Here is a 19,786-nt window from a genome sequence, read left to right on the forward strand (position 1 = left end):
AGACTAATTTTAGGATTGACGACGTAAGGTATGTTAACCTATTTATTATTCAATTACAACATCCAGAGTCCTAGTCTTTCGGTCGGCTGGACATCCTGGTTGGTGTTTTAGAACAATTAGCATTGTTTTAAATTTAACACGTTGACTGCTAACGCCGACTCTAGTCGGCGTCGCTAGCACCTCAATGTGGCGCGCGCCGACAAAAGTCGGCACCAGACCAACAGAAATATATTGAGTCAGTGTGAGCTTAGCCTCAGACGGAGACGTTATAATCGTTGCCAGCCTGCCAGCTTAGAATTTCTAAAATTTCCCGTAAAATCCTTTCTGGCAATGCTTTTGTCCCGGTTTCGGGGATTTTTTCTCTTCAACCCACATTACAAAGACACTGGATACGGATCCGTGTAGTGCTGCTACCTTTGGGTGTTTCAGTGAACTACATCCACTCTCGGGGTAACGCAGCACAGTCACCACTGCTCTTTTGTGATTCGTCAGACTGAAATATTTGAATGCCAATTGCGTTCGCTGATTCGGTTGCATGCCGGGGCTTCGCCCGCCACTAGGGAGCGCCTGTACGTTTTTTTCAGCAGTCATCGTGTTAAATATGTAATGTAATCTTTTTTTAATAACATGAGATTAGCTGGACGTTCTAATTCGTAGGGTTTAAATTACTGGGATTCAGATGTATTTGTTGTAAAGCGAATTTTGCTAAATCTATAATTCAGAATTTTCTTTATCTCAACTCCACAAATGTTTCAGGTTCTCTATTGCCGTCCGAAGTACAACCTGGTATAGAGCTAGGTTCTGAGTGTGTTGAACCTAGAATTCCCATGATGCAAAGTCTCCCAATGATGCCTGTTTTTGGATCTGGTAAGTAAATATTGTTTCTGACATTTGAATTTCTTGTATTTGATTTTGCTGAGCTACACTAAGTGAAATCCCTGTCATAGAACATCCACAGGGAGCTTGGCACCCACTGAACGTCACATACCTATCACAGAAGGCAATATCATTATGTGGCATTTGCTATAGCATCATGATCATCTCCTGTGATTACGTTTTTTATTATATAATTTTTTCAGAGATTAGCTCAAGAATCGTTCGCTTGAAGTATTCAAATCAGGCCTAAAACCAACAATAGAAATATTAAAAAGGTTTAGGTCTGTAAAATCTACGATTTGAAACTAAAACACACGTTTATCACAGTTCAAATGATAAAACAAACTGTCCCTTATTGTGCTTGAGGTATTTCGTGTACATGCAGACACCTGCAGTGAAGGAAAAATGTCAATACTTTTTGTGTCATCTCGTGACTCTTGGTGAGCTCTTTATTAACTGTATTTTGTTCTGGTTGTCAAATTTTATAGGCTGTAGCAAAAGAACTGGTTTCAATTCAATTCAATTTTGCTGTAAGAAACACCTAGCCAGTCTCCTTTAATGCTTGAAGTTACACAAGAAAGTTATAGATAGAAAAGAGAAAACTATTGATGGATCAGTCAAACTAGTTAAAAATTGTCCATGTTAATTAGGTCACTGTCTCAGTGTAGGCTATCTATATCTTGTGTAAGTCTAAAAACTATAAGACTATTAAGACAGTCAACTCGCTCTGGTTTAGTGATATTTCTTCTTCTTGTCAAAATTTTGACTACCGGAGGTTGTTACATCAAGCTGTACAAGACAACCAGATCATTACAGTTGTTTAAAAGTAAATGTTTCCAGAACAAATGAACTATAGGATGTCTCAAGTTGTTAAAACGCTAAATCTTTCATTTTTCACAGGTCTCAGCTCCACATCGCCTATTCCTGTGTTAAATGTTCCCGAGACGTCGTATTCTAGTTCCGAAGAGGAAGATTTCTACGATGCCAACGATAACAGCGAACTTGCCTCGGCCACCTCTTCCCCCACCACCGTCCGAACGTGAGTAAACTTTTATTTACATATTCTGTAATTCCCTGGTCTTCGACTACGGAAGTAGCCTTGATTTACAGCTTGATATGGGGATATTGTGATACTCTTACGCACATTTTTGAAACCCTGCACTCTTAGTAATGTCATGATCATCATGCGTTATTGACCAACAAGTTATCTTGGTTGTGGCTACCACGGATGACAATTAATTTTTACAATGGTGTGTACAATTGCAACAACAATGTATTAAGATTGTGACAAAAATGTATTACGTTTTCAAGGTAAGTACCCTCTTAATTACCAAGTTATACTTTAAGTGGTTCATTTACCTCTATATTGTCCCCAAGGTCCTTATGTCCTTTATGGTAGTGGTACTAGAATAATTTAATATGCAACCAAAGGGGTTTAGTTCTAGAATACTGTTCACTGTGGTTGGTGTGTCACACTAGTCTTATCATCAGTAGGGTTCTAGAAAGGCTCTAGTTATGCGTGAGACGTGTCATATGTTCGTTATGTGAATGTTTGTACCAATTTGACATCATGTCGAATTTCATATGGTGTGACGTTTTCGTCCTCGTGATGCCTGATGATGGTTCCATTGTGAACAGAAACTAATTGCTACTGCTATAGGATTATCATAATACAGGTATTTAAACCACTTAAAGTTCTGTAATTGATTACAATTGCAATGTTGGTCACTAACAATTGGAACATATATATCATGATTGCGGCAATAATCTAACACAACTGCAACATCAATCCAACGTCATAATAACAACTGTAACACAGTAACCGTTTACCGCTATTGTTGTAGCATATTCTTTCTTAGTTAAGGTGATCTAAAGACGTGTACCTGTTGTTGTAGCAAAACCAAGTCCATTTTCCTTCCACCATGCATATGCCATGGTTCACTTTATCATAATCAATTTGCAGATGCCTTAAAGTTTTATGGCGAATAGCTTAATTTTTTGAGATGGTGCAAACTTTATTAGTACATTCTCAGTAACAGTAACATCGCCAACCACTTCTTGCAAATTAAGGGTGAATCTTTTACTGAAAAAGTATACAATTTTTTAATCAGATAAACTATTAAAAACTTAAGTATTTCACATATTGAATTAGTGTTGCAACATTCAGTCCTAAGTTTTTTGTGTGTGATATTTAACTATAAGTGTAACCACAAACAAAATTTTAAAACTTAACTTACTCTGAGAAGGGAAAGCTAATAAGCCCCTAACAGACAACGGTGACAAGTCAAGTAATTTCTGACAAGCAGTAACAGAAGGTAAAAGGAAAGTTTACGACGACCCAAAGTTGGCAAGTTTCTTCGTCAGTTGCAGTCCAACTTGGATTGTACAAGTAACATATGTGTTAAATATGTAAATTGAAGCATTGTAGTTGAGTAATATACAGTTAACAGCTTTTCTACTGTCAATCCATCAATTACCAGCAGATGTACTTTGTGCTTTAATGAATAAAGAAATATTGAATTGAATTGAATGTGTATAAGGACTACTGCTCCATTGTCGAATTTCAGCGCTTAATCCATACACTTATTTTGTCACAGTGTAAGAAAGAAAGTAAAGTTTTTAAGTGTGACGGACCTAATGAACTACAGAAAGCGCGAAGGTTAATGTTTATAATGTGAATGTGCATAGTTTTGACTTGTTGGTAAGGTCACCTATGTTCTTGCTGATGGGTTTGCTAAATGTTTATCCAGGATTCTTTTGATACACACAAGATGGCACACACACACAAAACACAAAATGGTAATATAAAATGAATTGTGACCTTTTGCAGGAGCCAAAAACTTTCTGCGTCTCCAAGGTTGTTAAGAATAATTTTTTCCTGTAAAGGGGTATAATGCATGAAAAATATCCTTTTCTTAAGTAACAATCATCAATGAATTTCCCATTAAATCACATTTTGTGGAAACATTTGCTTTTTAGGCCCTGTAACATTGATAAAACTCAAAGCTACCTTTAGGGCTGCCCAAAGTTACTTTGGGTGACTTAGCTCAGGCACAAACTTAAAATATCCCTCCTCAAACAAACTTAAACGCCTTAAATGTCTGGTAGCCTGAAAAAGGTTAATAAATAACCCCTAATTTGTTAAACTTACCTTAATCCCTGCTTTAACATTATCTTACCTGAACTCAAGGCCAAAGTCCTTAAACCAGGGGTCTCCAACCACGGGCTGTAGATTGGAGACCCCTGCCGTAGACTCCAGCTCCCTCAGTGGGAAGTGGGAAGTAGTACTCTGACCTACTTCGACAGCCTTCTGTGGGCTCTGGGCTCTATCTCGCTCCATACTAAGATGCTTAAATAATACCATGAATACTAGCTAAGCATCGGGGTGGTTTAACCCTCACCTGGAGGCACATTCAATTAGACGGTTAACCTATACAGACAATAGACTGTTTTCTTTATTTGTGATTTCTTAAAAAATACAATGACATTACAAAAATATAGGCTGTTCTTGCTTTACCGGAATTAAAAGTTTATAATATTGATTTTTCAAGTTATTTGGCAATGCATTTATGATTCTTGGGCCAATCTTTTACATGCCAAATTGCATTGCATGGTGGACCAGAAGACTGAAGCCAGTTGCTCTTCTTTTGTTATAGGATTGGAAACCTTGATTTCTGAGGAATTCCAGCTTATGTTTTTACTTTACATAAAAAATAAATGGATGAGGTCTATAACTGGTAAAAGCTTTAGTGATGTGAAAGCTCCCCTGCAGCTGTCTTTAGGGTCAAGATTATAGAGTGTCTTTATTGCCTCTTTTTAGATATCCAGGATATTATTAAGGTCACTTTCCATGCAATCAATCCATATCATACACGTGATTCAACCATAGTGTGGTATGCTGTCTCAGCACTTTCCGCCATCCTATCCACATCATTCTTTTCACCATAACCCAGATGAAAGCTTCTTGATGAGGTTTCAAGTCTGGTCATTCCAATAGAGGTCAACATCAATTGTTAGACCCAGCAGCTTGGAATTTCTTTTTACTGAGATTTTAAGAATTCCTGGTATTTGCTCCTGCTTCCTGCTATAACTTATCGGTGTTGTTTTTGACGTATTAATGTCAAAATCATTTTGGAGACAGTATTGAAGGGCTTTATCTGTTGATGGTGCAGTTCTTGTGGCATGTTGTGTATAAATAGGAGAGTTGTGCCAACAGTGTACATAATAGTTGACTGAGCATAATAACAGACTAAGCTCTGGGCACTCCCCTACCTACTGGACATTGTGTTGATCTGAATTCACATCTATTTCGATATCAACCACTGTTTAGTTTTAAGTAATTATTTTTTTTTATTTACTAACATCATCACACTACATCAATTCTCTTGACAGGTGATTTCTCATAAGTTGAATACTAAATTGATAAATCTACATAATAAAATACAAAAGAAATAAAGCAATCAAAATAAACTTAAAAGTGAAGTAATGTCTTTCAAATTTACACATCTCTCAGATATTCTTCTAGTGAGTAAAATTTCCAAAAAAAATTTGTTAAAAATAATTTGAATTTAGAGAATGAGGTATTTTTTTATATTTTTGGCTCCATGTACTGTTGAGATAATTTAAAGATTTTAAGTCTGTGTTGAACTGGTTTTATAATAATTAATTAGCTAATAAACAGTTTTTAAAATGTTTATGGGACTCTCAGTAACAAATTGCCTTCTGTGAAGCTCTTAGGGACAAAATGACATTAGACAACTAATTACTGGTATAAAAAAATATAAAGTTTGTGGTAGTTTTACAACTTTCAAAGTTGGATATAAGAGAGTTTGAAAACTTCCAAGTTCTCCAACAGTTATAACTGAACAACTTAAAACTTTTAATTAGCTGGCTTCATCCTGGTTTTGTGAATAAATTGCTGCTCAGCTTAAAGTCATTCCCAACAATGAATCAAGTTTTAACAACTGTGAAATCCCCTATTTAACATAAATGTTTGGTAATGTACGTAGTTAGTTGGTTTAATTTGTAATAGTTTATATGTGTGAAAATGTTCATGATATAACACTCAGACCAGCATTAACAGGACTTGAAATTGACGGGCTAAGTTGATTGCCAGGTGATTCAGGAGTGATATGATATGAGATACCCGTGTTTTGTCTTGTAAGGATTTGAATCAACATACCATCTTTCTAACTCGTAAGGCATCAAGAAATCCAAAACTCTCACTAACCTTTTTCCATTGTGGTCTTTTGTGAAAAGTCTGGGTACGCATCAAAACACAATCTCTTCAAAATATTAATTTTTACGTCCATTTTTAATCTTCCTAAACTTATTTTGTACTTGACCCTCACTCTTTGCATTAGGGCCATAATCTTTTGGTTATATGTCAATGAATGTCTGCTGCCGATATGTTTCTTGTAGTCAAAAAAGTATCACTTTTCACTGACCTTGTCTCCCATTCGGCAGGAGATTAAAAACTTTAAAAAAATGTGTAGACACAGTGACCCGTAGACGTCAGGCCCCTTTAAAAACAAGCCTCGTACAGTAGTTCTAGAAAGCTATACGGTGTCTGAAATTTGTTAATTACCTAAAAGCAGAATCAGAAAGAAATGTTGTAGTCTTGGAAAAAATTTTCTAAAATATAAATAATTTGACTTTTCATGCTGTGTTCATTTTACACTACGTTATAAATAATTTATTTATTTAGTTAAAAGCTAGGGTTATTTTATGTATCGTAAACGTAAACCCTGCAGAAATTTAGATGAGCTAACCTTTTTATTGAATTAACACAATCCCCAGCCCTCTTAAATCCTGAAACGCACTAAACAGTTTTAGTTACAGGTTAACTTAATTTTGTCAACCCTTTCACAGTCATTCGACTCTAGGTTTATTTTTGTAACTACCTTTTTACAATAATATTTTTTGGCTTAAGAACAAACATTTTTTGCATTTAAAATTGGTTATTAGGAAAAGATAATGAATGAGAAAAGGTTAGAGAAACAGTCTTAAAGACCAGGGGCGGTGATGTTAAAAAATGGTATGTGCAAACTTCTCTATTTTCACCTCACGCTGTAAGTAAATTATGTGATTGGAATTTCTTCCATTTGTTTTGATTTTCTGTTTACATGTTGATGTTATTTCGTCACCAACATGGCAAGATATAAGGCCAATGTTGTTTTTTTTTTAATTTTGAATTATTTGTTGTGCTTATTTTTTAAGGGATTCCGCACATCTACAGGAAAATATCTTTCATTTGGTACCAACCGTGTCTAATTTGGTCCAGTAGTATGGTCAGGCTAGCTGTCATAAGTTTTGCAAAAGTTTTTTAGTATATAAGATGTGTTTCAAACAAAACTAGGGAACAGTTCAATTTTTAAATAAACATAGGTTTCTGAGCAAAACCAACTTTAGTAAACCAAAGAGCATAAGCTTAACATCTTTCAGTTTACCAAACAAACATTTCTATGCATAATGCTGCAATGCAAAATACACCTCATTAACCCTACTAATTATTAGAAGTGTAATTTTTAAATTGGCCTTCAATAAATATTTTGATACATGTAAGATAATTGAGATGGCTTTATTTCGTTTATTATTTATTATTTTTTATTGATCTAAACATTCATTAATGCTATATTGGTCTTGAAAGAATCTTGCGGAATGATTATCCGTCTGTTGAGTGAGAGGAATATTGCCGTCTTTGCAGGGATTAAGGCTCTAATTGCGCACGGTTCAGTGCTCGCGCTGGCTGCATTTAATTGAGCTGTAATTACACCTGTGATAGGAATTCGGATTTCAATCCTCGAACCTTTCTTCATAACGCTATCACATGGAATTTCAAGTTGGTTTTTTTCTGTTGCTGGTTTAACATCACTAAGTAATTTACTTTGAAAAGTTGGTATTTTTTGCAAATAAAAGTAATTCTAAAAGCATGGGAAATAAAAAATACTTTTTCAAAAAATAGTTAAATGCATTTTTTAATAAAATATCTGGAATATCTAAAATTGTTGGAGTATAAATATCTAAAGTACTATTGTTAAAATAGGTTGTTATAGAGTGATTAGTTACAGAAGCTGCGTAGTAAATGTTATAATGTTATTTTGGCTAACTTTTAGAAGATGGCTTTTTCAGTCCAACCCATGCCCATGTTTTTGTATACATTGACTCAGGCCTAATTTTAAATCAATGTATGACTTAATGGAGAAATATTCTAAAATGCGCTTATCTGGTGGATCTATCATTTTTATTGTTGATAAACGATGAATCAAGAACCTTGCAAAGCATAATGTAGGTAAAGAGCAATTAATACTATATTTAGAAATTACGCCACAGCAACAGCCACTGACACGAATTATGTTGCTGCTAAACAGACTACAATGCACACTGCTACTTATGTTAATGTAAGTTTCCTACTAGTATTTTTTGTATATTTACATCGTCTACATTTGTATAGATAAATATATTAAACTGCCTACTAGCAATAGTCTCAGAGTAGTTGTTCCTTATTGTTAATTCAAGTAAAACATTTTCATTTTCTGTTAAAATCCAAAAATTATATAATTTTGCAACCCTTGGGTTGTGGCATTACTATTTTGTGATTGTATGTAAATTTGTAAATATATAGATTTGGAATCCTATGAATGAACTCCCTAAAGCGAGCTTATCTAGTGGTAGAGCTTGAGGCTTCGGTCCACAAGGTCTCGGGTTTAAATCCTGTCAATTGCCAATTGGTTTTAACCATCTTGTAAGACCGCAATCCTCTAACACTAGTCTGAACTAATGTGTAAAATTGTTCTGGGCTGGAGCCTTGTGTCCTAGGATGTGAAGGTATATAGGATGTACTAAAACATGGTTATTAAAGAGATTTGAACTCTAACCCATTTGGAAGGACCAAAAAAGTCCTCTAACCACATACCGTTTGTGTTCCAAAGCACATAGCCGATTTAACAGCTTTGAGTGGTCTGTTGTTGGTTGGAGTACAAATAGGCGATTAGTCATTGTTTGTGTCTGTGTGTGTTTGTACCGATTACATCACTGTCTGAACACTCAACACTCATCACTGTGTCCTAGTCTGATGATGTTGAATGTACAAGTGATTAAGTGGTTTTGAAATTTACGCTGATGAAGTTGTTGTCACTTTACGCCATCGCAGTTTATTTTGACGGTTTTGATTGCTAAGCACCGAGTGAAGTGATGTGTTGTTAGTTTTTGAGCGATTGTAACTAATTGAAAGGTTAAATTACTTTTATGTTTGTCCTATGAATGTGGTGGCTATTGGCTTATAATGGATGGTTAAGATTCCATATATTTTCCTGTCGACTACAGTTTTGAAAAAAAAAACTTCTCATTAATCCACTCTCTTATAAAATTGTATTCTATGGCAAACTATTAGTCTTACACTATGCGACACTTTATCGTTTATCCGTAAACCCTTGGACTAGAATTTTCTTAAGTAAACTTAATAAATTATATCCTAGAAATAAATAAAAAAAAATAAACAAATTACTGCAGTGACTTTATGATTTTCTTAATCTCTACTTTTGATTTTTTTTTCTATCCTATTCAAGCTCTTAAAATGCTTTTGAAAACAAATAAAATGTATTCTTCCAAAATTGAAATGCAATATTCTTGTGGTGATACAATGCTTTGTTTTGATTGAATATTGAACTAAAGAGAGTTTCGTTACCTGAGAAGGGCAATAGAAGCCTTAGACATGAGATAGGATCAGTGACCTAGCCTAGAGAATCCTTTAGTTTTGTTGATGATTAAAAGCTAAAATCAGCTGCTCTTTGATGAATGGCTTTTGATAAATGATCCTGGTTAGAACTAGCTGATCTTAGAAACTAACAATAATATGATCTCATTCAAACCATCATCGTCTATACCCGATTATCGACAATACCAGATAACTGAGCGCCTTCTCAAAGCTAATAGGTCGGAGGATAGCAGAAATATTTAAATATTTAAATATTTAAATATAATCAAAAATACATATTTCCAAGTACGCCCAACCTAATAAAAACAACAATATTAATTGTTGTTGCCGGCAACACAGACAATTGCCTGCTAGTTCTGTACTCCTTACTCTGCTGATCTTGGGTAATTGTCCAGAAAGCTTATTCGTTATCATTATCATTTGAGATGTGGACGCCACCAATGTGCGTATTTTAACCCAAATATGAGTGTAGAATGAATTGTGATGCCTTGTGTAGCTTTGTTACTTATTAAGACCAGCTGTTTCATTAGTCAGGATCATTGATCAAAAGCCCAATGATCAAGGACAGTTGGGTCCAGTTTCAAACTCAAAAAGCTACACACTTTTCTCAGGATCGAACTGGCGACCTTTTGATTACAAGACGAGCACAACCACTGAACTACCCAGCTATTTCAGAGTACAAAACCCAACTGATGCTACATTATTGGTTGAGTCAGATTGTTGATTTAGCCATATTATTTTTTATGCCAAATTATTGATTCTGTAGGATGGTGTGATGAATTAGGAAGGTTTACTATATTGCCTGCATTTTCAAAATGGTATAACACTTTTTCTGTGATCGAGTACAAAAATAATAATTCCGTGAAGGGATTCTGGCTGAGAAAATAAGGAAAGAATGTAAACTTTTATTTCCTACAATATATCCAGTAATTGAAATGTCAAAAACATTGTTGTGTGGAGAAGAAAGGTTATAAGTAGATGAGATGTTTACTGTTTCCAATATTATAAATAAAACCTTCCGTAAATTTAATAACACGTACAATGCTGATCAAGAAGTTATAAATAAAAATACAATAAACAATATACTTCTTACTTATTTGTAGTTTTAATAATTATACACAACTAGCAGTTAACCGGCACGCGTTGCTGCGCTAAAAACTATTAATTTATCTGCGCTAACAACTATTAATTTAAATGGTAATTTGTTCTTTACGAAAATAGTAAAAAATGTATACCAAAAAGCTGTCCGTGTGAAAAGCATGCATTTTCTAAATTTAAACCAGCGATAGTCAGGGATTGCCCCTGTGCCTTATAATGGTGATTGGGAAAGTAAAATGCAAAAGAAATTGTAGTCGCTTGAATTCAAAGAGTAATTCGGATGAATTCATCGGTATTCTTGCGATTAAGAATATTTCTCCTTTAAACTTACAATTTAGTATATACCACATAGTAACTTACCACATAGTATGTTATTTTTGTCAAATTAAAAATTCAATGATAGTGGAAATTAAAATTCTAAAATTATAATATTGAACTAAAGATATCTGGAGTTATAATACTAATAAAAAATTCACTCCTTAGCATAGAAATCATATTTATAAATGGTGATACGAAGATTGCAATTACATTTTTAGATCTGAGAGATGTGATGGTTTGGTAGATTCAATCTAAAACCATCCACTCAAGAAAATACAATCACCCTGAAGGATAAACAAACACATGAGCTTTCTTCTAGATAACATTTTTTGCCCTTGTCGATCTCTAACATTTCAATTTTTCTAGTTTTTTACTCTTAATTAATTTCTTTACACCTGTATTTTAGAGAAAAATCTTTTTTGTCATTTGTAAAACATTGTGTAAGAAACTAGATAATTTCCATACAGCTGAGCTATCGTCAATTTCCAATTTATCTAAATATGATTTTGCATGACCGAAAAATTACTTTACCTGTCTTAGAAAAAAACTTTGAAAATACCTTAGTTAGGCCCTCCCTTTGTACTGGTGATATAGCGGTGCATTGATGTAACTGCTGTAAATGTTCATAACATTGTTTACTATGGCTGGTGAAGTGGAAATTTCTTATACATCCCAGTTGTCTTTGTAAGCTTGAATGCAAACAAAACACGGTTTGATAAATACTAACAGATCCACTGTAATTTCTTATCGATTCGCATTAGTTGCTAGGAAATATAATAATCTGAACCAGTAGCTAGCTGTCAGTTAACCTTTCAGATAAATCTTAGTCGTCTATGGTTATCAATTTAAAAATTAATAGTATCAGCAAACTGACTCATACTTTCTCCCATTAGCCTGACATTAAAATTGAACAACTTACTACATAAAAAAATATATATAATGGGTAAGCGACAGGAGTAGGCCTAAGTATGAGTTCTATGCAAAAAATCATAAAAATTCCAATTACTTGTAAACGGTAATTTTCACAGCATTGCGGTTTCCGTCATTTTGTTCAGAAGTGCTAAATTATACATGTACAGTTGTAATTTATTGTATTTCTGATACTTTTATGTCTTTATCTACCTTTACTATTATAAAATTGTGGTGGTGTCTGTCTGTGCGGCTCTCACGACTAAAATACTAAACCGATACACCCAAAATGAAGCACGAAGCTGGTCCACATATCTAGGAATGTCTTAGACCTATTCACTTCCCTGAGTTCCTCTCGGGCTACGCCCCTTGGGTGTCCAAAGTTTTGAGTAAACAATCAGAACTGTCAAAGGCTTATTTCACAATTTCAGACTGCTGATACAAACAAATTAAATATAATATTTTACACAACTCTATGTGGTATGTTTATTTGTGGTAGATTTATTTAGTCTAAAATTAATTTTGTTATAGATTATTTATTCTATTACAGTAAGGTAATATTGTTTTTTAACAAATTTAAGAGAGCTTATGTTTACACTATTTGCTTTGTTATATATTTGTAATCATGATTTTAAATCACTACCACTTCTAAAGTTTTCTGAAGTTTAAAAATAGGTAGTTGCTTATCTTTGATTCTATTTTTGTCTTTGGATACAGTTATAAGAAGACTACATTTGGCATCCTATTATTAAACGTTTACTTTTTTTATTATTATAATCTAAGATTAAATTAAATGTAACCATTGTAAGGGTTATATTTATGAGATAGTTTTAACTATCAAGATACATTATAATATTAAGGGAACACCCGTTCTTCGAAGCTCAATTTCCTAACAGGTACATCGGCTAGTATATTTTACAATTAAATTTAACACACTCAATGCTGCTGTTTTTATTATATTGATAATTCAAACACTTTCCTAACATCAAAAATGATATGTTGATGTATTTTTCAAACTGACCATCATTTGTTAAGAATATTACGAAAAAGTTACTAACTATGAGCTATAACTAAAGAACTGATATTAATAAAAGTGTTTCTGCATTAAGTACATTGTTGGTTCTAAATTAAAATCAACTTGTAATGCATTTTTTTTGTATAGATTAATGTAATCAAAATTATCAGCAAAAAAAGTTTTTTATATCTAATCTCATACTGTTTGTAGATGCATAAACATTAAGACTTAGGCCAATCTAAAACTGAGATTGTCTAATTATTGTACCATGCTCTTTCTTGCGTGTAGCCCTGCTCCAACTTTTATAGCATGACAGTGATTGTGTGAAAGGTTTAGAACACTGTTTTCAATTTCTTTATTATTACAGCACCAATATTTGATTGCCAATTAAAGTTTACAATGACCCAATGTTTAAGAATTATTGTTTTTTTTATAGCAGGGTTAACTGAATAGAAAAGAGTCCATCAATAAAGTGTTTGTGTTTTTATGCCAGGATGAACACACAATCAACAACAACAATCCTTTTTGTTTGATATTTTTATTTAAATTCCTGATATTTGTCTTAAAAAGTTACATTTTACTGTTGTTGGATTTGAGACAAAATGTGATTTATAGATTAATGTTGTAGGTTTAAATAAATAAAACTTATTTACAATCGATCAAATTTACCACGAGAATTCAGTATGATGCATTTAAATATTACATCAAAGAAATGTATTAAAATGTTTCTCTCTCTCACTCTAAATACAAAGTGTTCATACTCCAAGAGTATAAATTTTTAATTAAACTGGTGGATTTAATTAGTTTACACCATTCCATAGTGTGTCTAGTGAACAATGTAATCTTTTTTATTATATCTGTCTCAGTAACATAAAAGAGGCAATTCTTGCATTTCTGATGCTTAGTCAATAAATAAACTCAGGGTAAAAAAAACACAGAACATTTTTTGTAAACTATGAAAATTTTTCATAACTTGTGTTAAAGTTTTTAATTCCTATCTTAGTTGTTAACAAATTATTAAAAGACTAGCTGTAACCCGCGGGCAAATAAAAAAAACAAAAAACAAAATACAATAGCTCTTGAAATAGGATATTGTATAGCCTAAAGAATTCCTTTATTTTTTTTTTTATTTTCCAATGAATGTATAAGAAATATTCTATGATTGTGACAAAGCCTCAACATTGTTATTAGACAAATCGTACAGAATTGTTTTAACCTTTTAGTGCAGTAGAAATAATCGAAAATATAGCTTAAGGTGGAACTAATTGCAACACAAATGATTCTTGCTGTGAATGGTAGGTAGTATGCTTCTAATCAACAAACTAAAAATATACATCCGTACTGTGGCGCAAAATACGTTTTTTGGCCGCCATCTTGAAAAAAGTGTCAAAATTTTAATATTCGTAAAAATAACTTTTTGGGTATCAAATTATAGGAAATTTAATGCTGAAAAATGTTATAATAGTGGTTATAAGCACTATTTAGAAATATGATCGTAGTACAAAACACCCCCGCCGCAGCAAACCTGCAGACTAAACGAATTTCCATTTGTCTTAACTGATTTTCAATTAAATCTAGTAATTCAGTTTTAAAAATCTTTGTACAACTAAATCTAGAGTTCTACTGGACCGATTTTATAACCTAATGGGTCATTGGAAAGGAATTCGTGTAGATTTTCAAATAATTATTAAAGTTTGATTTTTTAAGATTTGCTAGGTGAAACCCGTCAACGTCGACAATTAGCTTAGGTACTGTTGAGGTTGCAAGTAAGATCTTTTAACTATAAATCGATGAAAGATAACTCCATTTTAAAACAATTTGGGTCGTTTATAATTTAGCAGTGTGCTTTAGGTACGTCCAATCTCAATAATCAATAATTCCAATGGAATCAGGTATTTCACTGAAGATTATTAGATAAAAACATATAGGATAATGTAACTGCTGGAATACATTTTTAATTGAAGTAAAAATTGAAAAAAATCCAATTTAATTGTTTTTGTAGGGTTATTTATACATTTGATAGATTAATTATGACAAATATGTGCTTGCATAGCTTTGAGAACAAAATTATGAAAATCGGTCTGGTAGAAGAGCCAAACGTACTTGAAAAAAACAAATTTAACTCCCGTAGGTAATGTACAGGGAGACAGTTTGTGCATAGCTCAAAATATACGTCAAAATGAGTGCTGATGCTTAATAGCAAATCTATGGTGTGTCTATAGCTTTAGTTTAAAGCCGAATTTACACTATGTAGCAAAACCTGCTATATAACATTGCTTTATAACTTTTGCTATATGAAAAATTTACAAACAATTTTAGTGATTCTGGTGCTCGTGCTATATGTTATATGTAGCACAACCTCATTCGCATTCCGTATCGAAATGTGCGCTGAAGAGACATTGTTCGTGGCAGCTATCGTGGTGATTTGGAAGTCAGAGAGAGAGACAGACAGGAGCGAAGATTTTAGCAAGTTTTAGGTTTGACCGCTTCTTGCTTCGAGAAATAAGTACAGTGTAGCAGATTTATTACGGGACCTTAATGATTATGAATACCCTGACAATCCGTAATTAAAACGCTAAATAAGGCGACGGTAACTTCAAAAATGTTTTACGTATGATCACAACGCCGGTTGTCCACGGAACAGTTCAATTAAGTTTATAATATCAATAGCCCCGATAATATCATCCCGATCCTAGGCACTGCCACTTTCCGTTTCCGGTCCATCCATTGTAAACAAAGATCGCTGAGCAAAACCGTTCAGCGCTACATATAGCAGATGCTAGACGAAAAATATATGTATATTATTGCTACATATGGCAATGTTAGATGTAGCACGTATTTCTTTTGATATTTACCGACTCCCGATGGATAGCACAATTTTAGCTATATATAGCAGGATCTGCTACATATAGCAGTGTTATATAGCACTCTTGTAAAGTTACTTTTTCTACTTCTAGCAAATGTTATATAACATTGCTAGATGTTACACAAATCTGCAATGTAGCAGGTTTAGCTACATAGTGTAAACCCGGCTTAAGGCCAAAATTATGAAAATCGGTCTTGTAGAAGAGCTAACCCGACTCGGAAAAGAAAAACCAATTATTTTTATAGATGGCAATAATTGATTTACCAGTATGCATAATCCAACCATACGAAAAATGAGTTGATAATTTAACAGCTTATTGTTATATTGTTATTTAATGAAATTTTCTTTGATTAAATATTGTTGTTAACAATTTGCATTTGTGTTTAAAGTGTGTTTCTTATGTTAAGTGTGTGATTCTAATGTTATGAGCTTAATATGTACCAAATATTAGTGAGTAAAGTGGTGTATGGATTTCATAACCATTATTTTACTAGAGACCGTTGCATTAATTTAACCACGGGCTCTGTTGCTAGTCTATTAAATAAATAACATTAGGTTTAACGAAACGAGTACCAAGGTTTGCTGCTACAAGGAAACCAATTAAGTGTGTTTTTAGTAAAATATTAATTGTTTAGTATAAAATAAATAAATCTTCAAAGTTTTATCAAAATATATCCATAAACAAGGAAACTACAACTTGTTACCACATTCTCCATAAGAATAACATGGGGATTTTAAATTTCCAATTTTTTGAATTTTCCCCGTTACCAATAACCGTACAAAACCCCTTTGATATACTTAACTATTTGTTTTTTAAGCTCTTTAAAAAGGTCTAGAGATAAATTGGAAAATTTTACGTTTTAAGGGTCAAAAATGAAAAAAACAAATTTTAAAAGTATAAAATAACTTATAAATAAAAAACTTTTCAAATGCCACGTTTTTAAACGCACCTTTTTTTCGCCCATAGTGCATCACCGTTAACAGAATATTTTAAATTCAACCATTATGTTCTTTTCCAGCATGAAATGTTCTATAATTTTATACCAAACCAGATTTTTTAACAATAATTTAAAATTTTACACTTTTTAAATGGCGACCAAAAAACCGTATTTTGCGTAACAGTACAAATGTATATTTTTAGTATGTTTTTTAAAAGTGTATTACCTACCATTTCTAACTGGAATAATTTCTGTTGCAATTAGTTCCACCTCAAACCCTATTTCTACTGCACTATTTAGCTCTTGACGAGTAATAGTTGCAAACCAAATATTTGCATTGTAATGTTCTACAAGTACAGTTTCTAGACCATTGACCTCCAAGTGGTGCATTCAGCGGAAGGCACTGTTGTTTTCTGCGAGGTGGTACTCTTTGTGATTGTTGATTGGTTTGTTGACCCTTGTCGGGACTGCGCTAATGACCTCAGTGACTGTACCACTGACCTTCATCATCACCTTCACTGAGCACAGGTCATTCCTCCAGAAACTATACTGGAACAGGGAAATGTTCGGGGTACTGGAGTGAAGCAGGGAAATGTTCAGGGTACTGGAGTGAAGCAGGGAAATGTTCAGGGTACTCGAGTGAAGCAGGGAAATGTTCAGGGTACTGGAGTGAAGCAGGGAAATGTTCAGGGTATTGGAGTGAAGCAGGGAAATGTTCAGGGTACTGGAGTGAAGCAGGGAAATGTTCAGGGTACTGGAGTGAAGCAGGGAAATGTTCAGGGTACTGGAGTGAAGCAGGGAAATGTTCAGGGTACTGGAGTGAAGCAGGGAAATGTTCAGGGTTCTGGAGTGAAGCAGGGAAAATTTCAGGGTACTGGAGTGAAGCAGGGAAATGTTCAGGGTACTGGAGTGAAGCAGGGAAATGTTCAGGGTACTGGAGTGAAGCAGGGAAATGTTCAGGGTTCTGGAGTGAAGCAGGGAAAATTTTAGGGTACTGGAGTGAAGCAGGGAAATGTTCAGGGTTCTGGAGTGAAGCAGGGAAAATTTCAGGGTACTGGAGTGAAGCAGGGAAATGTTCAGGGTACTGGAGTGAAGCAGGGAAATGTTCAGGGTACTGGAGTGATGCAGGGAAATGTTCATAGTACTGGAGTGAAGCAGGGAAATGTTCAGGGTACTGGAGTGAAGCAGGGAAATGTTCAGGGTACTGGAGTGAAGCAGGGAAATGTTCAGGGTACTCGAGTGAAGCAGGGAAATGTAAGGGAATTATATTGGAACAGGGAAATGTTTAGGGATATCTAGTGGAATAGAGAAATGTTTGGGAACTCAACTTGATCAGGCAAATGTTAGATACATCTTTAACAAGGAATTGTTTAGAAATGTTTAGGGAACTGTACTGATTTGACTCGAACAGGATAATATTTAGTTAGCTGTAAAGAAACAGGTAAATGTTAAGGTACTCTAAGTAATTTTTAGGCAACTCTACTCGATTGTGTAATAGATCCGTGAAGTAACAAGACAATTTAAGGTAACTTTAGTTGATTTATTTATTAGTGAACTATTAGTGAGATATTTATGGTACTGTACTGGAGAAAGGAATTTCTTAAAGTCCAATTATAATGGTACTGACAATGGCCATAGTGATCCATTAAAATTATTTATTTGATACCAATTTTTGTGTAATTTTTTTCTTTTAGCGAATTTCCCTATAGGGAAGTAGCTATTACCGTAGGTCTCATGGTAACACTTAGGCCCGGGACCGATTTACTTTTTCATTTTGATGTCCCCAGAGGCCAAAAACACCATTCGTTTAAATTTTTATATATGTATATATATATATATATATATGTATATATATATATATATGTGTCCGTGAACACGATAACTTGAGTAATTTTTATCCGATTTTGATGAAATTTGGTTTAAAGGTGTAAGGCGGGATAAACTTGAATGAGTTCGCGATCCAGCATGATCGGACCATGGGAACAGGGTTTTATGGGGGGTTTTATGGGGTAAAAATTGGTTTTTCTCACTTTTGACCCTCAAAACACCAAATTTCCCAATTTTCCTCTAAACCTTCTTAAAGAGCTTAAAAAACAAACAATTCAGTATATCAAAGTGTTTTTGTACGGTGATTGGTTACGGAGAAAACTAAAATAATGGTCAATTTAAAATTCCCATGTTATTCTTAAGGAGAATATTGTAAAATGTTGTAGTTTGCTTGTTTATGGATATCTTTTGATAAAACTTGGCAAATATATTCATTTTATACTAAGCAATAATTATTTTACTTAAAACACACACTTCATTAGTTTCCTTGTAGCAGCAAACCTAGGTACTCGATAAACCTAATGTTATTTAAATGGATCAATTGAAAATCAATTCAGCCAAATGGAAATTCGCTAAGACGGCAGGTTTGCTGCGGCGGGGGTATTTTAAATTGAATAATGTAAAAGTATATCTTTGGTGGTGTTTTAGGCGCTCATACCAACTTTCAAAATGTACCAGCTCTTCAAAATTTAGTGTAGTATAAAGTGTTTAACAGGGTAACGTTTAGTAAGAGGTTATAGGACTTTACTTAAAAAGGGAATTGTTCAAAGAAATATTTACTGGTTATGTGGGGGAAGGAAGTATAAAGGCCTATAACCAATTTTTTCCCAGGGTGCTAGGCTTGAGCCCGGATTTGTTTTGCACATTACTTCAGGCTAGACCTAGGGGTTGCGGTACTGTAACTTAGATAAAATACATTAGTGATTTGGCGGGATGTGAACCCGGGACCTAAGGGACCGAAGTTCCGTGTTCTAACCACTAGATCAGCTCGCTCCCTTTTGAAAAGGAAATGTTCAAAGAAATCTGTACTGGTTTTATGGGGGGTGGGAGGAGGGGGTGTGAAGCCTATAACCTATTTAACTACTACCAATTGTCCACAACCTTTAAAGCTCATACAGAAAACCCTAATTCATGAACAAATTGTGCTTTTAAAAAAATAGGTCATGTTAGAAGCAATACTGAAAACAAACCTGACAACACCCAGATCTGAGTTAATTCAAGAC

General features: G+C 33.8%; 1 protein-coding gene across 2 annotated transcripts in view; it reads left to right on the plus strand.

The window, feature by feature from the left end:
* LOC128996448 (oxysterol-binding protein-related protein 9) overlaps positions 1-19,786 on the plus strand; it is a 115,705-nt gene that overhangs the window by 44,267 nt on the left and 51,652 nt on the right. For both annotated transcript variants that reach the window (XM_054421781.1, XM_054421782.1), the window contains exons 7-8: positions 757-867; positions 1,777-1,915. In XM_054421781.1, coding sequence (XP_054277756.1) covers positions 757-867; positions 1,777-1,915 — 250 coding nt within the window. The remainder of the gene's footprint in view (positions 1-756; positions 868-1,776; positions 1,916-19,786) is intronic.

This window comes from Macrosteles quadrilineatus, unplaced genomic scaffold, assembly GCF_028750875.1.
Source record: "Macrosteles quadrilineatus isolate MER2022 unplaced genomic scaffold, UCM_ALF_1.0 Scaffold_6__1_contigs__length_79288215, whole genome shotgun sequence".
Lineage (NCBI taxonomy): Eukaryota > Metazoa > Arthropoda > Insecta > Hemiptera > Cicadellidae > Macrosteles > Macrosteles quadrilineatus.